At 42.1% G+C, this 27,243-nt stretch overlaps 1 protein-coding gene across 4 annotated transcripts in view; it reads right to left on the reverse strand.

Moving 5' to 3' along the window:
- The window catches only part of stau2 (staufen double-stranded RNA binding protein 2), a 359,434-nt gene that overhangs the window by 130,289 nt on the left and 201,902 nt on the right, over positions 1-27,243 (reverse strand). For all 4 annotated transcript variants that reach the window (XR_006760826.1, XR_006760825.1, XM_045702846.1 and 1 more), the window contains exon 14: positions 7,862-7,975. Coding sequence is in view for 2 of the 4 variants with exons in the window: in XM_045702846.1 (XP_045558802.1) it covers positions 7,862-7,975 (114 nt within the window). In the remaining 2 variants the exon portion in view is untranslated. The remainder of the gene's footprint in view (positions 1-7,861; positions 7,976-27,243) is intronic.

Genomic DNA, 27,243 nt, shown 5'->3' on the forward strand with positions numbered 1-27,243 from the left:
CACACACAAACCCCATTGTGTATGTTAAATGTTGCTTTGCAGGGGACGGGGGGACGGGGGACAACGACAGGGGGTCCCCTTATTGTCCTCTCATTGTTGGGGTGTTTCTTTGATGGTCGGGCCCCGGTGGTTTCGTGGGTGCCCCACTGTACAGAGGACAGACCCTGGAGAGAAGCCTCTGTCCTAACAGTTGGTCACGGCCCACTTCTCTTGGCAACAACAGCCGTCCTGGCAGGCATCGCTAGGCTAGCTAGCCGTGTAGCGTAGCTGTCACCAGCGTAACACAGTTTTTCTCACCCCCACCCAAGGTTGGAGTTCACCCCCCCCCCCCTCTTTCAGTCAGGCAGCCAATCACAAAGTACCGATCGTTGTCCGTGGAGATGAAATTGTAACTTGTCTATGCAGCTGCCTATCGAATCGATTATAGGCTTTCTGTAGTTACAGGGCATATAGCTGTGCTTTAGCTAATTAATACACGTTTATTGTTAGGCCTATTTGGTCGTTAAACGAAGCCACACACGACGTCACAACGCTGCCGTTTAGACTGCTGGCTGGCGGCAAAAACAGAAATGCTTGTTCAGTCATTAAAGATGGAAATTCAAACGTTCAGACAACAGCATACTAATCAGCAAACAACTTATTTTTATTTTTATACATACAACTGTCCTGTATGTCCTATATGTCCTATATATCCTGTATGTCCTATATGTCCTGTATGTCCTATATGTCCTATATATCCTGTATGTCCTATATGTCCTGTATATCCTATATGTCCTATATATCCTGTATGTCCTATATGTCCTGTATGTCCTGTATATCCTATATGTCCTATATATCCTGTATGTCCTATATGTCCTGTATGTCCTATATGTCCTATATATCCTGTATGTCCTATATGTCCTATATGTCCTGTATATCCTATATGTCCTGTATGTCCTATATGTCCTATATGTCCTGTATGTCCTATATGTCCTGTATGTCCTGTATGTCCTGTATGTCCTATATGTCCTGTATGTCCTGTATATCCTATATGTCCTGTATGTCCTATATGTCCTGTATGTCCTGTATGTCCTGTATGTCCTGTATGTCCTATATGTCCTGTATACATGTCCTATATGTCCTATATGTCCTGTATGTCCAATATGTCCTGTATGTCCTGTATGTCCTATATGTCCTGTATATATGTCCTATATGTCCTATATGTCCTGTATGTCCTATATGTCCTGTATATATGTCCTGTATGTCCTATATGTCCTGTATATATGTCCTATATGTCCTGTATATCCTATATGTCCTGTATGTCCTATATGTCCTATATGTCCTATATATCCTGTATGTCCTATATGTCCTGTATGTCCTATATGTCCTGTATATCCTGTATGTCCTATATGTCCTATATGTCCTGTATATCCTATATGTCCTGTATGTCCTATATGTCCTGTATGTCCTATATGTCCTATATGTCCTGTATGTCCTGTATGTCCTGTATGTCCTATATGTCCTGTATGTCCTGTATATCCTATATGTCCTGTATGTCCTATATGTCCTGTATGTCCTGTATGTCCTATATGTCCTGTATGTCCTATATGTCCTGTATACATGTCCTATATGTCCTATATGTCCTGTATGTCCAATATGTCCTGTATGTCCTGTATGTCCTATATGTCCTGTATATATGTCCTATATGTCCTATATGTCCTGTATGTCCTATATGTCCTGTATATATGTCCTGTATGTCCTATATGTCCTGTATATATGTCCTATATGTCCTGTATATCCTATATGTCCTGTATGTCCTATATGTCCTATATGTCCTATATATCCTGTATGGCCTATATGTCCTATATGTCCTATATGTCCTGTATGTCCTATATGTCCTGTATGTCCTATATGTCCTATATATCCTGTATGTCCTATATCTGTCCTGTATGTCCTATATGTCCTGTATGTCCTATATGTCCTGTATATATGTCCTGTATGTCCTATATGTCCTGTATATATATCCTATATGTCCTATATGTCCTATATATCCTGTATGTCCTATATATCCTGTATGTCCTGTATGTCCTATATATCCTGTATGTCCTATATGTCCTGTATGTCCTATATGTCCTGTATGTCCTATATATCCTGTATGTCCTATATGTCCTGTATGTCCTATATGTCCTGTATGTCCTATATGTCCTGTATATATGTCCTATATGTCCTATATATCCTGTATGTCCTATATATACTATATGTCCTGTATGTCCTATATGTCCTGTATGTCCTATATGTCCTGTATATATGTCCTGTATGTCCTATATGTCCTGTATATATATCCTATATGTCCTATATGTCCTATATATCCTGTATGTCCTATATATCCTGTATGTCCTGTATGTCCTATATATCCTGTATGTCCTATATGTCCTGTATGTCCTATATGTCCTGTATGTCCTATATATCCTGTATGTCCTATATGTCCTGTATGTCCTATATGTCCTGTATGTCCTATATGTCCAGTATATCCTATATGTCCTGTATGTCCTATATGTCTTGTATGTCCTATATGTCCTATATGTCCTATATGTCCTGTAGAGCCGTGACATTGTCCCAGCTTGGATGGAACGTTGTTGTGCGCGAACCCAGTCTACTAATGCCAAATAATACAGACAGTCGACCCTCAAAATACTAGGTTACTAGGGATTGTTTCATTACGCAGTGTAGACTACGACCTATAGCCATATACAATATCTAGCGGCTATTTATAAACTTTTTGTAAAAACGATATCAAATTGCCTAACAATGAGAGAAAACAGTAGTCGGCGTGAGGATAAATTTTGACACTATTGTTGAACTCAACATGTTTTGTCTGGGTAACAGCCTACACAAACACGCTGCAATCAAGATCAATTCAATTCAATCAAAAGAAATTGAAGTCCTCCTTGCTAATTCTCACTCTCCCTTTCTCTTAAAAAAAAGTCTGTCTGTGCTGGTCTCTCTATTTTGTTCAATGTAGAAACCTATAGTACCTACAGTATATAGAGGCCTATAGTACCTACAGTATATAGAGGCCTATAGTAACTACAGTATATAGAGGCCTATAGTACCTACAGTATATAGAGGCCTATAGTAACTACAGTATATAGAGGCCTATAGTACCTACAGTATATAGAAGCCTATAGTACCTACAGTATATAGAGGCCTATAGTAACTACAGTATATAGAGGCCTATAGTACCTACAGTATATAGAAGCCTATAGTAACTACTATAGTAACTACAGTATATAGAGGCCTATAGTAACTACAGTATATAGAAGCCTATAGTAACTACAGTATATAGAGGCCTATAGTAACTAGTATAGTAACTACAGTATATAGAAGCCTATAGTAACTACAGTATATAGAAGCCTATAGTAACTACAGTATATAGAGGCCTATAGTAACTACAGTATATAGAGGTCTATAGTAACTACAGTATATAGAAGCCTATAGTAACTACTATAGTAACTACAGTATATAGAGGCCTATAGTAACTACAGTATATAGCGGCCTATAGTAACTACAGTATATAGAGGCCTATAGTAACTGCAGTATATAGAGGCCTATAGTAACTACAGTATATAGAGGCCTATAGTAACTACAGTATATAGAGGTCTATAGTAACTACTATAGTAACTACAGTATATAGAGGTCTATAGTAACTACAGTATATAGAAGCCTATAGTAACTACTATAGTAACTACAGTATATAGAGGCCTAAAGTAACTACGGTATATAGAGGCCTATAGTAACTACAGTATATAGAGGCCTATAGTAACTACAGTATATAGAGGCCTATAGTAACTACTATAGTAACTACAGTATATAGAGGCCTATAGTAACTACAGTATATAGAGGCCTATAGTAACTACAGTATATAGAAGCCTATAGTAACTACAATATAGAAGCCTATAGTAACTACTATAGTAACTACAGTATATAGAGGCCTATAGTAACTACAGTATATAGAGGCCTATAGTAACTACAGTATATCAGAAGCCTATAGTAACTACAGTATATAGAGGCCTATAGTAACTACAGTATATAGAGGCCTATAGTAACTACAGTATATAGAGGCCTATAGTAACTACAGTATGTAGATGCCTATAGTAACTACTATAGTAACTACAGTATGTAGAGGCCTATAGTAACTACTATAGTAACTACAGTATATAGAGGCCTATAGTAACTACTATAGTAACTACAGTATATAGAGGCCTATAGTAACTAGTATAGTAACTACAGTATGTAGAGGCCTATAGTAACTACAGTATGTAGAGGCCTATAGTAACTACTATAGTAACTACAGTATATAGATGCCTATAGTAACTACTATAGTAACTACAGTATATAGAGGCCTATAGTAACTACAGTATATAGAGGCCTATAGTAACTACAGCATATAGAGGCCTATAGTAACTAGTATAGTAACTACAGTATATAGAGCGTCTATAGTAACTACAGTATATAGAAGCCTATAGTAACTACAGTATATAGAGGCCTACAGTAACTACAGTATATAGAAGCCTATAGTAACTACAGTATATAGAGGCCTATAGTAACTAGTATAGTAACTACAGTATATAGAGGCCTACAGTAACTACAGTATATAGAGGACTATAGTAACTACAGTATGTAGATGCCTATAGTAACTAGTATAGTAACTACAGTATGTAGAGGCCTATAGTAACTACTATAGTAACTACAGTATATAGAGGTCTATAGTAACTACTATAGTAACTACAGTATATAGAGGCCTATAGTAACTAGTATAGTAACTACAGTATGTAGAGGCCTATAGTAACTACTATAGTAACTACAGTATATAGATGCCTATAGTAACTACTATAGTAACTACAGTATATAGAGGCCTATAGTAACTACAGTATATAGATGCCTATAGTAACTACAGCATATAGAGGCCTATAGTAACTAGTATAGTAACTACAGTATATAGAGGTCTATAGTAACTACAGTATATAGACGCCTATAGTAACTACAGTATATAGAGGCCTACAGTAACTACAGTATATAGAAGCCTATAGTAACTACAGTATATAGAGGCCTATAGTAACTAGTATAGTAACTACAGTATATAGAGGCCTACAGTAACTACAGTATATAGAAGCCTATAGTAACTACAGTATATAGAGGCCTATAGTAACTAGTATAGTAACTACAGTATATAGAGGCCTACAGTAACTACAGTATAGAGAATGTGTCCACCACAGCCTGTAGGTCCAGGTTGAGGCCCGTCTGTTTTCTATACTGAGTATTTGCAACCCAGACAGTCTTTCCTGAGACATTGTGCATTATATGTCTGTTGTGCTGCACACAATTGAAATGTATCCTTGAATAATGCATGCCAAGATATTCCAGAGATAAGGGACTGTTTATATTACAACCACACAACTCAAAACGCTGGTTCACCAGTATGAACAAAATCACAAACCGTTTTTTTTTTTTGTTTTGTTTTTGTTTGAACCCTCAAGAACTGTTAAAGAACCGCTAAAGACAATCATTTTTTTTTTTGCAAATACAGTTCATCTCTTTCCTTAACGTGTCGAGGCCGGGAATGAAGGAGAATGAATCAATGAAAACATGTTGCAGAACTGCTGTATTTGGAACACTCCTCCTGTCAGGCCAGTTTCCCTGACGTTGCTACGGCAATCAAGCTGTTTTTTTTGTTTTTTTTACATATATTTTTTTTAACCATCACTGTAGCTGTCACTTCTGCGGAGAGATCGTTTTCTATACTAAAACTCAACAGAGAACTAACTACCTAATAAAAAAACATGAGGCTCTCGTTCTTATAAGCGCTGTTGAATACCTGAGTAAGCTCTAGTGATTTCCTTATTCCTTATTTCCTTACAATCAGTTCAGTTAGTTATTTTTTTCATTGGCATTTTGATTAGTCACGTTCTATAATATAAATATTTAGCTTCCTAGTACATATGGAATAAAAAAAAAAAAAAAGTTTATGAATTACTTTTTGGAGGTTTACTGTAGGCTTGGGAGAAATCCAGATTTTCATACCGACAATACCGTTCTTCTGCCATCCCAGGATTTATGGTATTACCAACATAGTACACAAGGGGGCACTAAAATGCAAAAACAGCTTATTGGGCATCTATTACCAGCATGGCAACAAAATTAGCAAAATAGCGAATTCTCATAGAGAAGGAGTTAGCCCCCAGTCAGTCTGAAAGGCTTAATTAAGGAGAGGAGAGGAGAGGAGAGGAGAGGAGAGGAGAGGAGAGGAGAGGAGAGGAGAGGAATTAGCCCCCAGTCAGTCAGTAAGGCTTAATTAAGGAGAGGAGAGGCTTTCAATGATCTGGGAAGAAAAGGCTGTCCTATGTTTAGATTTGATAACATAAGCAACATGTGTTCTGCTTGGGAGGAGCAGGATAAAGGGACACCTCCCTGAATACAGCTCCACCTGACTGGCTGTTCCACACACCTCCCTGAATACAGCTCCACCTGACTGGCTGTTCCACACACCTCCCTGAATACAGCTCCACCTGACTGGCTGTTCCACACACCTCCCTGAATACAGCTCCACCTGACTGGCTGTTCCACACACCTCCCTGAATACAGCTCCACCTGACTGGCTGTTCCACACACTCCCTGAATACAGCTCCACCTGACTGGCTGTTCCACACACCTCCCTGAATACAGCTCCCCCTGACTGGCTGTTCCACACAACTCCCTGAATACAGCTCCCCCTGACTGGCTGTTCCACACACCTCCCTGAATACAGCTCCACCTGACTGGCTGTTCCACACACCTCACTGAATACAGCTCCACCTGACTGGCTGTTCCACACACCTCCCTGAATACAGCTCCACCTGACTGGCTGTTCCACACACCTCCCTGAATACAGCTCCACCTGACTGGCTGTTCCACACACCTCCCTGAATACAGTGAGATGGCTGGGGACACGCACACTGATACACACATACACACTGATACACACACACACACACACTTTGTTTCTTTCTCTCTGTTTTTCCTTCCAAATAATGATGATCTCCTAATGCCCCTTATTTAGTGTGTGTGTGTGTGTCAGTGTGTGTGTGTCAGTGTGTGTGTGTATCAGTGTGTGTGTGTATCAGTGAGACGGACAAAACCCTCTGGTCTGGAGCCACGGACCAGTCACTGTTAATGAGATAGTGAGACGGACAAAACCCCAAAGCATTACCACAATACAACCCAAACACAACGTAGAACCAAAACCCAACCAAAACCCAACCAAAACCCAACCAAAACCCCACCAAAACCCAACCAAAACCCCACCAAAACCCAACCAAAACCCCACCAAGACGCCGCCAAGACGCCGCCAAGACGCCGCCAAGACGCCGCCAAGACGCCACCAAGACGCCACCAAGACGCCGCCAAGACGCCGCCAAGACGCCACCAAGACGCCACCAAGACGCCACCAAGACGCCACCAAGACGCCACCAAGACGCCGCCAAAACCCAACCAAGACGCCACCAAGACGCCACCAAAACCCAACCAAGACGCCACCAAGACGCCACCAAAACCCAACCAAGACGCCACCAAGACGCCGCCAAAACCCAACCAAAACCCCACCAAGACGCCGCCAAAACCCAACCAAGACGCCACCAAAACCCAACCAAGACGCCACCAAGACGCCGCCAAGACGCCACCAAGACGCCACCAAAACCCCACCAAGACGCCACCAAGACGCCACCAAAACCCAACCAAGACGCCACCAAAACCCAACCGCCAAGCCAAGACGCCACCAAGACGCCACATTCCCCTAATCCCTCCCTCCCCTACTCCCTCCCCAGGTGTAGTTGGGAAGTTATCCTACCTGGTCGTGGCTGGCTTCGATGGAGCTCCCGATGCCGTGGAAAGTCATCTGTACAGGTGAGAGTGTCAGGTAGGTCATGAACTCTCTACCATTCTGACCATCGCTGTACAGCACCTGGAAGACACAGGGACAAACACACAATGACAATTACACTACTGTTCAAAAGTTTGGGGTCAGTTTTTGAAAGAAAAGCAAATTTGGTGTCCATTTAAAATAACATCAAATTGATCAGAAATACAGTGTAGACATTGTTAATGTTGTAAATGACTACTGTAGCTGGAAACGGCTGATTTTTAATGGAATATCTACATAGGCGTACAGAGGCCCATTATCAGCAACCATCACTCCTGTGTTCCAATGGCACGTTGTGTTAGCTAATCCAAGTTTATCATTTTAAAAGGCTAATTGATCATTAGAAAACCCTTTTGCAATTATGTTAGCACAGCTGAAAAATGTTGTCCTGAGTAGAGAAGCAATAAAACTGTCCTTCTTTAGACAAGTTGAGTATCTGGAGCATCAGCATTTGTGGGTTCGATTACAGGCTCAAAATGGCCAGAAACAAAGAACTTTCTTCTGAAACTCGTCAGTATATTCTTGTTCTGAGAAATGAAGGCTATTCCATGTGAGAAATTGCCAAGAAACTGAAGATCTCGTACAACGCTGTGTACTACTCCCTTCACAGAACAGAGCAAACTGGCCCTAACCAGAATAGAAAGAGGAGTGGGAGGCCCCGGTGCACATCTGAGCAAAAGGACAAGTACATTAGAGTGTCTAGTTTGAGAAACATTACATTTATATTTTAGTCATTTAGCAGACACTCTTATCCAGAGCGACTTACAGTAGTGAATACATACATTTCATTTTCATTTCATGCATTTTTTTTTTTGTACTGGCCCCCCGTGGGAATCGAACCCACAACCCTGGCGTTGCAAACACGATGCTCTACCAACTGAGCCACAGACGCCTCACAAGTCCTCAACTGGCAGCTTCATTAAATGGTACCCACAAAACACCAGTCTCAATGTCAACAGTGAAGAGGCGACTCCGGGATGCTGGCCTTCTAGGCAGAGTTGCAAAGAAAAGCCATATCTCAGACTGGCCAATAAAAAGAAAAGATTAAGATAGGCAAAATAACACAAACACTGGACAGAAGAAGATTGGGAAAAAAGTGTTATGGACAGACGAATCTAAGTTTGAGGTGTTCTGATCACAAAGAAGAACATTCGTGAGATGCAGATAAAATGAAAAGATGCTGGAGGAGTGCTTGACGCCGTCTGTCATCATGGTGGAGGCAATGTGATGGTCTGGGGGTGATTTGGTGGTGGTAAAGTGGGAGATTTGTACAGGGTAAAAGGGATCTTGAAGGAAGGCTCTCACTCCATTTTGCAACGCCATGCCATACCCTGTGGACGGCGACTAATTGGAGCCAATTTCTTCCTACAACAGGACAATGACCCAAAGCACAGCTCCAAACTATGCAATAACTATTTAGGAAAGAAGCAGTCAGCTGGTATTCTGTCTATAATGGAGTGGCCAGCACAATCACCGGATCTCAACCCTATTGAGCTGTTGTGGGAGCAGCTTGACCGTATGGGACGTAAGAAGTGCCCATCAAGCCAATCCAACTTGTGGGAGGTGCTTCAGGAAGCATTGGGGTGAAATCTCTTCAGATTACCTCAACAAATTGACAACTAGAATGCCAAAAGGTCTGCAAGGCTATAATTGCTGGAAAAGGAGGATTCTTTGACGAAAGCATTGTTTGTATAACATTGAGCACACAACCATGCAATCTCCATAGACAAACATTGGCAGTAGAATGGCCTTACTGAATAGCTCAGTGACTTTCAACGTGGCACCGTCATAAGGATGCCACCTTTCCAACAAGTCAGTTCGTCAAATTTCTGCCCTGCTAGAACTGAATGGAAGCAAGTCCCCGCAGCAATGTTCCAACATCTAGTGGAAAGCCTTCCCAGAAGAGTGGAGGCTGTTATAGCAGCAATGTTCCAACATCTAGTGGAAAGCCTTCCCAGAAGAGTGGAGGCTGTTATAGCAGCAATGTTCCAACATCTAGTGGAAAGCCTTCCCAGAAGAGTGGAGGCTGTTATAGCAGCAATGTTCCAACATCTAGTGGAAATCCTTCCCAGAAGAGTGGAGGCTGTTATAGCAGCAATGTTCCAACATCTAGTGGAAAGCCTTCCCAGAAGAGTGGAGGCTGTTATAGCAGCAATGTTCCAACATCTAGTGGAAAGCCTTCCCAGAAGAGAGGAGGCTGTTATAGCAGCAAAGGGGGGGGACCAACTCCATATTAATGCCCAGGATTTTGGAATGAGTTGTTGGACCAGCAGGTGTCCACGTACTTCATCTGTTTACCTTCAGACTAATCCCTGTGACACTTGTGGTGGTTGTAGAGCAGAACGAGTCTGATGCTTCAGTCATTTTCATGAGAAGATAATGACATGAGAAGCTGTAGCTCTGCCACTTTCTACCGCAGATGTGGAAGGCTAACGTAAACAGAACACTGAGGGTGGATTGAGATGCAGCCCACTCAGAAAAAAAACATCTCTCTAGTTTAACCTGACAGATGCGGTGGATTGAGACACAGCCGATGCCAAATAACAGATCTCTCTAGTTTAACCTGACAGATGTAATGGATTGAGACACAGCCCATGCCAAATAACATATCTCTCTAGTTTAACCTGACAGATGTGGTGGATTGAGACACAGCCCATGCCAAATAACAGATATCTCTAGTTTAACCTGACAGATATGGTGGATTGAGACACAGCCCATGCAATAAACAGATCTCTCTAGTTTAACCTGACAGATGTGGTGAATTGAGACACAGCCCAGGCAACTCTGATTAATAACATGTCCTAGTCCTGTACATTACACACACCACTGAATCCTCATATGACAAATAAACATTGATTTGATATAATACATTCCTTCACTAAATATTGTGTGTGTGTGACCTTCCACCAAGCAGGGAGAATAGACCAGAGGGAACCTGAAACATCCCAGCAGGGAGAATAGACCAGAGGGAACCTGAAACATCCCAGCAGGGAGAATAGACCAGAGGGAACCTGAAACATCCCAGCAGGGAGAATAGACCAGAGGGAACCTGAAACATCCCAGCAGGGAGAATAGACCAGAGGGAACCTGAAACATCCCAGCAGGGAGAATAGACCAGAGGGAACCTGAAACATCCCAGCAGGGAGAATAGACCAGAGGGAACCTGAAACATCCCAGCAGGGAGAATAGACCAGAGGGAACCTGAAACATCCCAGCAGGGAGAATAGACCAGAGGGAACCTGAAACATCCCAGCAGGGAGAATAGACCAGAGGGAACCTGAAACATCCCAGCAGGGAGAATAGACCAGAGGGAACCTGAAACATCCCAGCAGGGAGAATAGACCAGAGGGAACCTGAAACATCCCAGCAGGGAGAATAGACCAGAGGGAACCTGAAACATCCCAGCAGGGAGAATAGACCAGAGGGAACCTGAAACATCCCAGCAGGGAGAATAGACCAGAGGGAACCTGAAACATCCCAGCAGGGAGAATAGACCAGAGGGAACCTGAAACATCCCAGCAGGGAGAATAGACCAGAGGGAACCTGAAACATCCCAGCAGGGAGAATAGACCAGAGGGAACCTGAAACATCCCAGCAGGGAGAATAGACCAGAGGGAACCTGAAACATCCCAGCAGGGAGAATAGACCAGAGGGAACCTGAAACATCCCAGCAGGGAGAATAGACCAGAGGGAACCTGAAACATCCCAGCAGGGAGAATAGACCAGAGGGAACCTGAAACATCTGAGTTACGATGACCGGTAACAACACTGGTTATATTCCAAACAAAGTTACTATTTATTTATTTTTATTTTATTTTATTTTTTTCACCTTTATTTAACCAGGTAGGCAAGCTGAGAACAAGTTCTCATTTACAACTGCGACCTGGCCAAGATAAAGCAAAGCAGTTCGACAACATACAACAACACAGAGTTACACATGGAGTAAAACAAACATACAGTCAATAATACAGTAGAAGAATAAGTCTATATACAATGTGAGCAAATGAGGTGAGATAAGGGAGGTAAAAGGCAAAAAATGGCCATGGTGGCAAAGTAAATACAATATAGCAAGTAAAACACTGGAATGGTAGATTTGCAGTGGAAGAAAGTGCAAAGTACAAATAATGGGGTGCAAAGGAGCAAAATAAATAAATAAATAAATAAATACAGTAGGGGAAGAGGTAGTTGTTTGGGCTAAATTATAGATGGGCTATGTACAGCTGCAGTAATCTGTGAGCTGCTCTGACAGCTGGTGCTTAAAGCTAGTGAGGGAGATAAGTGTTTCCAGTTTCAGAGATTTTTGCAGTTCGTTCCAGTCACTGGCAGCAGAGAACTGGAAGGAGAGACGGCCAAAGGAGGAATTGGCTTTGGGGGTGACCAAAGAGATATACCTGCTGGAGCGCGTGCTACAGGTGGGTGCTGCTATGGTGACCAGTGAGCGGAGATAAGGGGGGACTTTACCTAGCAGGGACTTGGGCCAAATGGTACCCTATTCCCTACATCGTGCACTATTTTTTTTAACCAGGGTCCATCAAAAGTAGTGTGCCAAGTAGGGAGTAGGGTGCCATTTGGGACGGGATCGGTGCTGTGCCAGGTTAACCCAACGTCAGGTCCACGGCTCAGGGTGTTGGCATAGCAGCTTTGCAACAGTTATCCACGAAAAGCATCACATGTAATTACCATCAATTTACACAACATTTACAATACAGCACTTACCCTCGTGGTCCACATGATGCTAAACGGTCAGGTTCAGGTGTGCAAACACACACACACACACTTAAACACAAACACATACATAAACACACACACACACACACACACACACACACACACACACACACACACACACACACACACACACACACACAAACAAAAACACACACACACACACACACACACACACACACACACACACACACACACACACACACACACACACACACACACACACACACACACACACTTAAATACAAACACACACATAAACACACACACTCTCTTGTATAAACACATACATAAACACACGCACTTTGAGCATCCACATGTCTCTGGAGTGTCAAGCCTGGCAGGCAGTGTTGCTTAGCAAGGCAGATTTAACGCTTCACAAACACACAAGGCCACCATGGAGCAGGGAGCCTGGGTGTCGAGCCAGAGACGACATCCCCTGATTTATACCACACGATAAACACTGCTTTCACAGCTATGTGTGTGTTGTGAGATATCGGTGTGTTTTCAGAGGTCTGTCTGTGTGTTTTCAGAAGTCTCTTAGTGTTTTCAGAGGTCTGTGTGTGTGTTTTCAGAAGTCTGTGTGTGTGTTTTCAGAGGTCTGTGTGTGTGTTTTCAGAAGTCTGTGTGTGTGTTTTCAGAGGTCTGTGTGTGTGTTTTCAGAGGTCTGTGTGTGTGTTTTCAGAGGTCTGTGTGTGTTTTCAGAAGTCTGTGTGTGTGTTTTCAGAGGTCTGTGTGTGTGTTTTCAGAGGTCTGTGTGTGTGTTTTCAGAAGTCTGTGTGTGTGTTTTCAGAGGTCTGTGTGTGTGTATTCAGAGGTCTGTGTGTGTGTTTTCAGAAGTCTGTGTGTGTGTTTTCAGAGGTCTGTGTGTGTGTTTTCAGAAGTCTGTGTGTGTGTTTTCAGAGGTCTGTGTGTGTGTTTTCAGAGGTCTCTGTGTGTTTTCAGAGGTCTGTGTGTGTGTTTTCAGAAGTCTGTGTGTGTGTTTTCAGAGGTCTGTGTGTGTGTTTTCAGAAGTCTGTGTGTGTGTTTTCAGAGGTCTGTGTGTGTGTTTTCAGAGGTCTCTGTGTGTTTTCAGAGGTCTGTCTGTGTGTGTGTGTTTTTTCAAAGGTCTGTCTTCACACAGATATGAGCCATACAATCCAGCTGGAAGTCATCACTACACTACTCATATCAAACAGACCGGGGAGAGAGAGAGAGGGAGGGAGGGAGGGAGGGAGGGAGGGAGGGAGGGAGGGAGGGTAAAGAGATGAAGAGATATGTATTTTCAATGCAGATAATCAAATAAACATCGGAAAAAATGGAACAGAGGAGAACCGAGGAGAACAGAGATGGAAACAGACCAGAAGTATGGGTTGTATTTACAATGGTGATTGCTCTTCACTGCTGTGATGTCACACTGTGGTATTTCACCCAATAGACATGGGAGTTTATCAAAATTGGATTTGTTTTCTAATTCTTTGTGGATCTGTGTAATCTGAGGGAAATATGTGTCTCTAATATGGTCCTACATTTGGCAGGAGGTTAGGAAGTGCAGCTCAGTTTCCACCTCATTTTGTGGGCAGTGTTGCACATAGCCTGTCTTCTCTTGAGAGCCGGGTCTGCCTACGGCGACCTTTATCAATAGCAAGGCTATGCTCACTGAGTCTGTACATAGTCAAAGCTTTCCTTAAGTTTGGGTCAGTCACAGTGGTCAGGTATTCTGCCACTGGGTACTCTCTGTTTAGGGCCAAATAGCATTCTAGTTTGCTCAAAAATAAATTATCATTTTGTTTTCTCATGATTTGGTTGGGTCTAATTGTGTTGCTGTCGTGGGGCTCTGTGGGGCCTGTTTGTGTTTGTGAACAGAGGCCCAGGACCAGCTTGCTTAGGGGACTCTTCTCCAGGTTCATCTCTCTGTAGGTGATGGCTTTGTTATGGAAGGTTTGGGAATCGCTTCCTTTTAGGTGGTTGTAGAATTTAACATCTCTTTTATGGATTTTGATAATTAGTGGGTATCGGCGTAATTCTGCTCTGCATTATTTGCATTATTTGGTGTTTAACGTTGTACACAGAGGATATTTTTGCTGAATTCTGCATGCAGTCTCTCAATTTGACGTTTGTCCCATTTAGTGAATTCTTATTTGTCGAGCGGACCCGACCTCACAACCATAAAGGGCAATGGGTTCAATAACGGATTACATTATTTTTAGCCAGATGCTAATTGGTATGTTGAATTGTATGTTCCTTTTGATGGCGTAGAAGGCCCTTCTTGCCTTGTCTCTCAGATCGTTCACAGCTATGTGGAAGTTACCTGTGGTGCTGATGTTTAGACCGAGGTAGGTTTAGTTTCTAGTGTTAAAGTTACCTGTGGTGCTGATGTTTAGACCGAGGTAGGTTTAGTTTCTAGTGTTAAAGTTACCTGTGGTGAAGTTACCTGTGGTGCTGATGTTTAGACCGAGGTAGGTTTAGTTTCTAGTGTTAAAGTTACCTGTGGTGAAGTTACCTGTGGTGCTGATGTTTAGACCGAGGTAGGTTTAGTTTCTAGTGTTAAAGTTACCTGTGGTGAAGTTACCTGTGGTGCTGATGTTTAGACCGAGGTAGGTTTAGTTTCTAGTGTTAAAGTTACCTGTGGTGAAGTTACCTGTGGCGCTGATGTTTAGACCGAGGTAGGTTTAGTTTCTAGTGTTAAAGTTACCTGTGGTGAAGTTACCTGTGGTGCTGATGTTTAGACCGAGGTAGGTTTAGTTTCTAGTGTTAAAGTTACCTGTGGTGAAGTTACCTGTGGTGCTGATGTTTAGACCGAGGTAGGTTTAGTTTCTAGTGTTAAAGTTACCTGTGGTGAAGTTACCTGTGGTGCTGATGTTTAGACCGAGGTAGGTTTAGTTTCTAGTGTTAAAGTTACCTGTGGCGCTGATGTTTAGGCCGAGGTAGGTATAATTTGTGTGCTCTAGGGAAACGGTGTCTAAATGGAATTTGTATTTGTAGTTTCTCTCTCAGTTTATCTTGGTTTCTCTCAATTCAATTCGCTTTATTGGCATGACGTAACAATGTACATATTGCCCAAAGCTTACTTTGGAGATTTACAATATGAAAATAATAAGAATCAAAATTGTCACCGGGACAACAGTAACAACAATAACCAAGGGTCAGAATAACCATACATTGAACAATAACAATAATCATACAGTAGAGGACATGTGCAGGTTTATTGGTCTGTCAGACACTGTCCCTCATCTTATGGCAGGCAGCATTGTAGTGCGCTGCCAACACACAGCTCTCTGCTTCCTCCCCCAACAGGACGGGTAGCCTATCCTCATCAGAGAGGTCTTTGAAACCTTGACTAAGGGTTTCAAATTTGGGGAAATTACACTCTAATTGTTTTATATTTTTTACATTTTCTCTCTGTTTCTCTCTCTGTTTCTTTCTCTCTCTCTCTGTTTCTCTCTCTCTAGGTTTCTCTCTCTAGGTTTCTCTCTCTCTCTAGGTTTCTCTCTCTCTCTAGGTTTCTCTCTCTCTCTAGGTTTCTCTCTCTAGGTTTCTCTCTCTCTCTGTTTCTCTCTCTCTCTCTCTCTCTAGGTTTCTCTCTCTCTCTGTTTCTCTCTCTAGGTTTCTCTCTCTCTCTCTGTTTCTCTCTCTAGGTTTCTCTCTCTCTCTCTGTTTCTCTCTCTAGGTTTCTCTCTCTCTCTAGGTTTCTCTCTCTCTAGGTTTATATCTCTCTCTCTAGGTTTCTCTCTCTCTGTTTCTCTCTCTAGGTTTCTCTCTCTCTCTGTTTCTCTCTCTCTCTGTTTCTCTCTCTAGGTTTTTCTCTCTCTCTGTTTCTATCTCTCTCTCTCTGTTTCTCTCTCTAGGTTTCTCTCTCTCTCTAGGTTTCTCTCTCTAGGATTCTCTCTCTAGGTTTCTCTCTCTCTCTAGGTTTCTCTCTCTCTAGGTTTCTCTCTCTCTCTCTCTAGGTTTCTCTCTCTGTTTCTCTCTCTCTAGGTTTCTCTCTCTCTCTGTTTCTCTCTCTAGGTTTCTCTCTCTCTCTAGGTTTCTCTCTCTCTAGGTTTATATCTCTCTCTCTAGGTTTCTCTCTCTCTGTTTCTCTCTCTCTGTTTCTCTCTCTAGGTTTCTCTCTCTCTCTGTTTCTCTCTCTCTCTGTTTCTCTCTCTAGGTTTTTCTCTCTCTCTGTTTCTATCTCTCTCTCTCTGTTTCTCTCTCTCTAGGTTTCTCTCTCTCTCTGTTTCTCTCTCTAGGTTTCTCTCTCTCTCTAGGTTTCTCTCTCTCTCTAGGATTCTCTCTCTCTCTCTGTTTCTCTCTCTAGGTTTCTCTCTCTCTCTAGGATTCTCTCTCTCTCTCTGTTTCTCTCTCTAGGTTTCTATCTCTCCCTGTTTCTCTCTCTAGGTTTTTCTCTCTCTAGGTTTCTCTCTCTAGGTCTCTCTCTCTGTTTCCTCTCTCTCTCTAGGTATATATCTCTCTCTGTTTCCCCTCTCTCTCTGTTTCTCTCTCTCTCTAGATTTCTCTCTCTCTCTAGGTTTCTATCTCTCCCTGTTTCTCTCTCTAGGTTTCTCTCTCTCTCTAGGTTTATATCTCTCTCTAGGTTTATATCTCTCTCTAGGTTTATATCTCTCTCTAGGTTTCTATCTCTCTCTAGGTTTCTCTCTCTCTAGGTTTCTCTCTCTCTCTAGGTTTATATCTCTCTCTAGGTTTATATCTCTCTCTAGGTTTCTATCTCTCTCTAGGTTTCTCTCTCTCTAGGTTTCTCTCTCTACAACACCGTGCAGCTGACACTGATCTACCATCAACAAACCCTAAGCAGAACACACGTTTAGCTCAAAGCATGTATTTCATGATTCAATTAAAAAGTATTTCTTTCTGATTAAAACTAAAAGGCTAGTTTCAGTATTACAGCCTCTAGCACAGTGCTTCATACAGTAAAGATAAGCTACAGTAGCCTACGGGTAACTGGCAGCTTCATTGACATCATAGGGCCTCTCAGCGTCAATCCGCCTGTCTGTCCACCCAGTCAATAGAATGCCTCATACTAACGAGACCGTTCCACGTGAACTAAAACCCTCTCACCCCCACTTCCTCCATCCCTTCATCCCTCTCCTCAGTCAGCACCTTCCATAACGCCATCACTCCATCTGTATTGCTTTAATTCAGACAGACAGGCTGACCTTTCTCGGAGGGACGGAAGCTGTGTCCGGTCAAACCCACGCTCTCTCTCTTTCACTCTTGTTGTCGCTCTCTCTCTCTCTCTCTCTCTCTCTTTCTTTCTTTCTTTCTTTCATCTTTCTTTCTTTCTGTCTCTCTCGCTACTTGACACCGTCTTTCTTTCTCTCTGGCTCGGTCTCTGATCACACCAGAAGAGCAATCAGTCAATGCCCAGTTAATGGAAAAATTGGCTGAAAAAGAGAAATGGGTAGAGTGAAAGAGAAATGGAGGGAGAGCGAGAGCGAGAGAGAGAGAAGCAGGTGGAAGAGCAGAGCAGGGAAACAGTAGCTCTTTACAGAATGAACCTACCTAAGGTCAATGATACAGCCTGCTATCTTCCAGGTGAGTACTATATCAATGATACAGCCTGCCATCTTCCAGGTGAGTACTATATCAATGATACAGCCTGCTATCTTCCAGGTGAGTACTATATCAATGATACAGCCTGCCATCTTCCAGGTGAGTACTATATCAATGATACAGCCTGCTATCTTCCAGGTGAGGTCTATATGAATGATACAGCCTGCTATCTTCCAGGTGAGTACTATATCAATGATACAGCCTGCTATCTTCCAGGTGAGTACTATATCAATGATACAGCCTGCTATCTTCCAGGTGAGGTCTATATCAATGATACAGCCTGCCATCTTCCAGGTGAGGTCTATATGAATGATACAGCCTGCTATCCCCCAGGTGAGGTCTATATGAATGATACAGCCTGCTATCTTCCAGGTGAGGTCTATATCAATGATACAGCCTGCTATCTTCCAGGTGAGTACTATATGAATGATACAGCCTGCCATCTTCCAGGTGAGTTATATATCAATGATACAGCCTGCTATCTTCCAGGTGAGGTCTATATGAATGATACAGCCTGCTATCTTCCAGGTGAGGTCTATATGAATGATACAGCCTGCTATCCCCCAGGTGAGGTCTATATCAATGATACAGCCTGCTATCTTCCAGGTGAGGTCTATATCAATGATACAGCCTGCTATCTTCCAGGTGAGTACTATATGAATGATACAGCCTGCCATCTTCCAGGTGAGTTATATATCAATGATACAGCCTGCTATCTTCCAGGTGAGTACTATATCAATGATACAGCCTGCTATCTTCCAGGTGAGGTCTATATCAATGATACAGCCTGCTATCTTCCAGGTGAGGTCTATATCAATGATACAGCCTGCCATCTTCCAGGTGAGGTCTATATCAATGATACAGCCTGCCATCTTCCAGGTGAGGTCTATATGAATGATACAGCCTGCTATCCCCCAGGTGAGGTCTATATCAATGATACAGCCTGCTATCTTCCAGGTGAGTACTATATGAATGATACAGCCTGCCATCTTCCAGGTGAGGTCTATATCAATGATACAGCCTGCCATCTTCCAGGTGAGTACTATATGAATGATACAGCCTGCTATCCGTTACGTATTACACTCTGGGGAATTCAGAGAATTCTGTTTCAACTTTATATTAACTTATTTTAATAAACGTCTTGTTGATCAAGCTTTCATCAGCCCTTGATTTCTTCTCTGCTTTTCCCCACTCTGTTTCCCACAGGATATTAGAAGGGCGGGGACTACTGTGTGTGTGTGTGTGTGTGTGTTTGACAGCCCTGTAATTATTAACAGGGTAGTTAATGTGCTGGTACCTGTTATGAATGGATAGCATGATGACAGAGTGCTACAGTATGGTGATCATAGCCTGAGACCCACAATGCACCCTTTCCCTGTGGGCCCCGATCAAGAGTAGAGACGTCATTTATAGATCGGCAGGTAAGGGTGCTCTCGAGCGGCTTGATGTTCTTTACCGTTCGGCCATCAGATTTGCCACCAATGCTCCTTATAGGACACATCACTGCACTCTATACTCCTCTGTAAACTGGTCATCTCTGTATACCCGTCTCAAGACCCACTGGTTGATGCTTATTTATAAAACCCTCTTAGGCTTCACTCCCCCCTATCTGAGATATCTACTGCAGCTCTCATCCTCCACACACAACACCCGTTCTGCCAGTCACCTTCTGTTAAAGGTCCCCAAAGCACACACATCCCTGGGTCGCTCCTCTTTTCAGTTCGCTGCAGCTAGCGACTGGAACGAGCTGCAGCAAACACTCAAACTGGACAGTTTTATCTCCATCTCTTCATTCAAAGACTCAATCATGGACCCTCTTACTGACTGTTGTGGCTGCTTTGTGTGATGTATTGTTGTCTCTACCTTCTTGCCCTTTGTGCTGTTGTCTGTCCCCAATAATGTTTGTACCATGTTTTGTGCTGCTACCATGTTGTGTTGCGACCATGTTATGTTGCTACCATGTTGTTGTCATGTTGTGTTTCTACCATGTTGTTGTCATGTTGTGTTTCTACCATGTTGTGTTGCTACCATGTTATGTTGCTACCATGCTGTTGTCATGTTGTGTTGCTACCATGTTGTTGTCATGTTGTGTTGCTCCCATGTTGTTGTCATGTTGTGTTGCTACCATGTTGTTGTCATGTTGTGTTGCTACCATGTTGTTGTCATGTTGTGTTGCTCCCATGTTGTTGTCATGTTGTGTTGCTACCCATGTTGTTGTCATGTTGTGTTGCTACCATGTTGTTGTCATGTTGTGTTGCTACCATGTTGTTGTCATGTTGTGTTTCTACCATGTTGTTGTCATGTTGTGTTGCTCCCATGTTGTTGTCATGTTGTGTTGCTACCATGTTGTTGTCATGTTGTGTTGCTACCATGTTGTTGTCATGTTGTGTTTCTACCATGTTGTTGTCATGTTGTGTTGCTCCCATGTTGTTGTCATGTTGTGTTGCTACCATGTTGTGGTCATGTTGTGTTGCTACCATGTTGTTGTCATGTTGTGTTTCTACCATGTTGTTGTCATGTTGTGTTTCTACCATGTTGTTGTCATGTTGTGTTTCTACCATGCTGTTGTCATGTTGTGTTGCTGCCATGTTGTTGTCATGTGTTTCTACCATGCTGTTGTCATGTTGTGTTGCTACCATGTTGTTGTCATGTTGTGTTGCTGCCATGTTGTTGTCATGTTGTGTTGCTGCCATGTTGTTGTCATGTGTTGCTGCCATGTTGTTGTCATGTTGTGTTGCTACCATGTTGTTGTCATGTTGTGTTGCTGCCATGTTGTTGTCATGTTGTGTTGCTCCCATGTTGTTGTCATGTGTTGCTGCCATGTTGTTGTCATGTTGTGTTGCTACCATGTTGTTGTCATGTTGTGTTGCTGCCATGTTGTTGTCATGTTGTGTTGCTACCATGTTGTTGTCATGTTGTGTTTCTACCATGTTGTTGTCATGTTGTGTTGCTCCCATGTTGTTGTCATGTTGTGTTGCTACCATGTTGTGGTCATGTTGTGTTGCTACCATGTTGTTGTCATGTTGTGTTTCTACCATGTTGTTGTCATGTTGTGTTTCTACCATGTTGTTGTCATGTTGTGTTGCTGCCATGTTGTTGTCATGTGTTTCTACCATGCTGTTGTCATGTTGTGTTGCTCCCATGTTGTTGTCATGTTGTGTTGCTACCATGTTGTTGTCATGTTGTGTTGCTGCCATGTTGTTGTCATGTTGTGTTGCTGCCATGTTGTTGTCATGTGTTTCTACCATGCTGTGTTGTTGTCTTAGGTCTCTCTTTATGTAGTGTTGTCTCTGTTGTCTTGATGTCTGTTTTGTCCTATATTTATATTTTTAATCCCAGTCCCCATCCCCGAAGGTGGCCTTTTGCCTTTTGGTATGCCGTCATTATGAAAATAAGAAATTTGTTCTTAACTGACTTGCCTAGTTAAATAAAGGTTAATTAAATAAATAAATAAAAGAAAAATGGCTCTTTTTAAATTAAAATGTACTCAAAGTGAATAATCAGCTGATTACAGCAGGTCAAGGTTGAAATGACTCCACACATACAGTACAGTGCCTTCAATAAGTACTCAGACTTTCCCCACATTTTATTGCATTACAGCTTTATTCTAAAAAGGATTCAATGGTTTTTTCCCCTCATCAATCTACACATGAAGACAAAACCAAAAGTTATTTTATTTAACCTTTATTTAACTAGGCAAGTCAGTTAAGAACAAATTCTTATTTACAATGACGGCCAAACCCGGATGACGCCGGGCCAATTGTGCGCCGTCCTATGTGACTCCCAATCACAGCCGGATGTGATACAGCCTGGATTCGAACCAGGGACTGTAGTAATGCCTCTTGCACTGAGATGCAGTGCGTTAGACCACTGCACCAGTCGAGAGCTCATCTACAGAAGTACTCAGGACTTTGTTGTATACTGAACAAACATATAAATCCAACAATTTAAAAGATATTACTGAATTACAGTGCATATATAGGGAAATCAGTCAATTGAAATACATTTATTAGGCCCTAATCTATGGATTTCACATGATTGGACAGGGGACACAGCCATGGGTGGGCCTGGGAGGGCATAGGCCCAGCCACTTGGGAGCCAGGCCCAGCCAATCAGAATTTGTTTTCCTCCACACAAAAAAAAGGCCTTTATTACAGACAGAAATATGGTGGCTGGACTCAGAGGATCCCGCCGGTAAAGGATGTGGAGGTTCTGGGTTGAAAATGAAATTCTCTGGCAACAGCTCTGGTGGACGTTCTTGCCGTCAGCATGCCAACTGCACGCTCCCTCAAAACCTGAGACATCTGTGGCATTGTGTTGTGTTACAAAACCTGCACATTTTCAGAGTGGTCTTTTATTGTCCCCAGCACAAGGTGCACCTGTGTAATGATCATGCTGTTGATAATCAGCTTCTTGATATGCCACACCTGTCAGGTGGATGGATTTTTCTCGGTAAAGGAGAAATGCTCACTAATAGGGTTGTAAACAAATTTGTCCACAACATTTGAGAGAAATAAGCTTTTTGTTCATATGGAACATTTCTGGGATCTTTTATATCAGCTCATGAAACATGAGACCAACACTTTACATGTTACGTTTTATATTTTCTGTTCAGCGTATTTTTATATTCCGCTCTCTGCTCGTTATGATATTTCTGGATAATGTGTGTAATAACATTTGCAAATCTGTGAACGTGACCAATAAACTTTGATTTGAAACGAGAAAGAACACATCTGCTGGATTAATGAACTAGTATTTCTTCTACACAGCAGCATTTGATTCAAGGAAAGGTCACACACACATCGCTGGATAACATTTTCCTTTCAATCCAAGATAGACATACCGGTAGTGGCAACATTTGGGTGGGGAGAGGGGAGAGAAGGAGATGGAAAGAGAGAGGGAGAGAGGGGGAGAAGAGAGAGAGAGAGAAGAGAGAAAGAGAGAGAGAGAGAGAGAGAGAGAGGAGAGAGAGAGAGGGAGAGAGGGGGAGAGAGAGAGAGAAGAGAGAAAGAGAGAGAGGGGGAGAGAGAGAGGGAGAGAGAGAGGGAGAGCGAGAGAGAGGGGGGAGAGAGAGAGAAAGAAAGAGAGAGAGACAGAGAGAGAGAGTAGGGCTGCTACATGTCTGTATCGTAGATCAGCAGTCCTCCATGTGTGTGTGTGTGTGTGTGTGTCCTTCATGTGTTCTGCATTACTCCAGCATTCCTAGAATCCTGCCCAACTTCTAACAGATAGCCTCCATACCAGATATACACACAGCAGAAATAACAGCACACACACACACTCCCTGCCTCGTGTCAGCATCCAATATGTGTGTGTGTCTGTGTGTGTGTCTGTATGTGTGTGTGTGTGTGTGTGTGTGTGTGTGTGTGTGTGTGTGTGTGTGTGTGTGTGTGTGTGTGTGTGTGTGTGTGTGTGTGTGTGTGTGTGTGTGTGTGTGTGTGTGTGTGTGTGTGTGTGTGTGTGTGTGTGTGGGGTGTGTGTGTATGTGTGTATGTCTGTATGTGTGAATGTATGTGTGTGTGTGTGTGTGGGTGTGTGTGTGTGTGTGTATGTGTGTGTGTGTGTGTGTGTGTGTGTGTGTGTGTGTGTGTGTGTGTGTGTGTGTGTGTGTGTGTGTGTGTGTGTGTGTGTGTGTGTGTGTGTGTGTGGGGTGTGTGTGTGTGTGTGTGTGGGTGTGGGTGTGTGTGTGTGTGTGGGTGTGTGTGTGTGTGTGTGTGTGTGTGTGGGTGTGTGTGTGTGTGTGCGCGCATTCAGAGGTGAAAGATGGAAGAAGCTATGAACGCTTTGATCATACAATTTACGGACCACATTCCATAATACCACACAAACGGAATGTTTCTAACATGAGCGTGTTCTGTTTAGAAGGTCAATGTGATTGTTCTGTTTAGAAGGTCAATGTGATTGAGTGTGTTCTGTTTAGAAGGTCAATGTGATTGAGTGTGTTCTGTTTAGAAGGTCAATGTGATTGAGTGTGTTCTGTTTAGAAGGTAAATGTGATTGAGTGTGTTCTGTTTAGAAGGTCAATGTGATTGAGTGTGTTCTGTTTAGAAGGTCAATGTGATTGAGTGTGTTCTGTTTAGAAGGTCAATGTGATTGAGTGTGTTCTGTTGAGAAGGTCAATGTGATTGAGTGTGTTCTGTTTAGAAGGTAAATGTGATTGAGTGTGTTCTGTTTAGAAGGTCAATGTGATTGAGTGTGTTCTGTTTAGAAGGTAAATGTGATTGAGTGTGTTCTGTTTAGAAGGTAAATGTGATTGAGTGTGTTCTGTTTAGAAGGTCAATGTGATTGAGTGTGTTCTGTTTAGAAGGTCAATGTGATTGAGTGTGTTCTGTTTAGAAGGTAAATGTGATTGAGTGTGTTCTGTTTAGAAGGTCAATGTGATTGAGTGTGTTCTGTTTAGAAGGTAAATGTGATTGAGTGTGTTCTGTTTAGAAGGTAAATGTGATTGAGTGTGTTCTGTTTAGAAGGTCAATGTGATTGAGTGTGTTCTGTTTAGAAGGTCAATGTGATTGTTCTGTTTAGAAGGTCAATGTGATTGAGTGTGTTCTGTTTAGAAGGTCAATGTGATTGAGTGTGTTCTGTTTAGAAGGTCAATGTGATTGTTCTGTTTAGAAGGTAAATGTGATTGAGTGTGTTCTGTTTAGAAGGTAAATGTGATTGAGTGTGTTCTGTTTAGAAGGTCAATGTGATTGAGTGTGTTCTGTTTAGAAGGTCAATGTGATTGAGTGTGTTCTGTTTAGAAGGTAAATGTGATTGTTCTGTTTAGAAGGTAAATGTGATTGAGTGTGTTCTGTTTAGAAGGTAAATGTGATTGAGTGTGTTCTGTTTAGAAGGTCAATGTGATTGAGTGTGTTCTGTTTAGAAGGTCAATGTGATTGAGTGTGTTCTGTTTAGAAGGTAAATGTGATTGAGTGTGTTCTGTTTAGAAGGTAAATGTGATTGAGTGTGTTCTGTTTAGAAGGTAAATGTGATTGAGTGTGTTCTGTTTAGAAGGTAAATGTGATTGAGTGTGTTCTGTTTGGTAAAAAGAGACAAGTGGATGTTTTAGTAAATCTAAGAAGGACACTAAAACACTGTGGCCAGAAACATAAACCTTACATATATTAAATCCGAACGTAAATGTACAATCTGCCTAACGTAGACATCTAATATAATCTCCTTTACAAACTGTCAATAATATGAAGCATCCACTCAATGAGACAGTCTGTCATCTCAGTTACAATCTAACTTTGTTGTACTATCCGTGAGGGGATCAAACAATTGACTGTCCTGTTTTCCCTAAACCCGAACCCTAAACCTAACCTTAACCCTAAACCTAACCTTAAACCTAAACCTAACCTTAAACCTAACCTTAACCTGAAACCTAACCTTAACCCTAAACCTAACCTTAACCCGAAACCTAACCTTAACCTGAAACCTAACCTTAACCCTAAACCTAACCTTAACCCTAAACCTAACCTTAACCTGAAACCTAACCTTAACCCTAAACCTAACCTTAACCCTAAACCTAACTTCAACCCTAAACCTAACCTTAAACCTAACCTTAACCCTAAACCTAACCTTAACCCTAAACCTAACCTTAAACCTAACTTTAACCCTAAACCTAACCTCTAAACCTAACTTTAACCCTAACCCTAACCCCAACCCCTAATTTTCCTTGCCTGAATTTTCCTTGTAAAACCACACACACACACACACACACACACACACACACACACAAACACGCACGCACACGCACACACACAAACACACGCACACACACACGCGAACTCTCTAAGCAGAACATGATGTGTGTGATGGGGCTTGGCCGGGCCTCAGTGCTCTCTCAGGTTACACACAGGAAGGCTGAGAGCTAAAGAACAATAACAAAGTGTTTTGTCTGGAGCCCAGAGCAGGTTAGGATCTGGTGTGTTTAATGTTACTGAGGAACACCAGGTTAGGATCTGGTGTGTTTAATGTTACTGAGGAACACCAGGTTAGGATCTGGTGTGTTTAATGTTACTGAGGAACACCAGGTTAGGATCTGGTGTGTTTAATGTTACTGAGGAACACCAGGTTAGGATCTGGTGTGTTTAATGTTACTGATGAACACCAGGTTAGGATCTGGTGTGTTTAATGTTACTGAGGAACACCAGGTTAGGATCTGGTGTGTTTAATGTTACTGAGGAACACCAGGTTAGGATCTGGTGTGTTTAATGTTACTGAGGAACACCAGGTTAGGATCTGGTGTGTTTAATGTTACTGTGGAACACCAGGTTAGGATCTGGTGTGTTTAATGTTACTGAGGAACAGCAGGTTAGGATCTGGTGTGTTTAATGTTACTGAGGAACACCAGGTTAGGATCTGGTGTGTTTAATGTTACTGAGGAACAGCAGGTTAGGATCTGGTGTGTTTAACCTCTATGGGCTAGGTGGGACGCAAGCATCAACAGCAGGTGCATTTCAAGAGCGGCAAATTTGAATCCAAATAAATGTCAAAATTCAAATTTTTCAAACATACAACTATTTTACACCCTTTGAAAGATAAACATCTCCTTAATCTAACCACGTTTTACGATTTCAAAAAGGTTTTACGGCGAAAGCATAAATTTAGAGTATGTTAGGACAGTACATTTACAAGAGTTGTGTGTAATGTTGTGCCAATTCAAAGACAGGCGTCACCAAAACCATAAAATCAGCTAAAATTATGCACTAACCTTTTACAATCTCCAACAGATGACACTCCTAGGACATTATGTTAGACAATGCATGCATTTTTAGTTCTATCAAGTTCATATTTATATCCAAAAACAGCGTTTTACTGTGGCGTTGATGTTCAGGAAATCGTTTCCTCCAATAACCGGCATTCAAGTCAGCACCACAAATTAAATAATTAAAATTAGAAAACATTGGTAAAATATTATATTGTCATTTAAAGAATTATAGATTTACATCTCTTGAACGCAATCAACTTGCCAGATTTAAAAATAACCTTACTGGGAAATCACACTTTGCAATAATCTGAGCACTGCGCCCAGAAAAATACGCGTTGCGATACAGACTAGCCGCCATGTT

The sequence above is a fragment of the Salmo salar genome, chromosome ssa19 (assembly GCF_905237065.1).
Source record: "Salmo salar chromosome ssa19, Ssal_v3.1, whole genome shotgun sequence".
Classification (NCBI taxonomy): domain Eukaryota; kingdom Metazoa; phylum Chordata; class Actinopteri; order Salmoniformes; family Salmonidae; genus Salmo; species Salmo salar.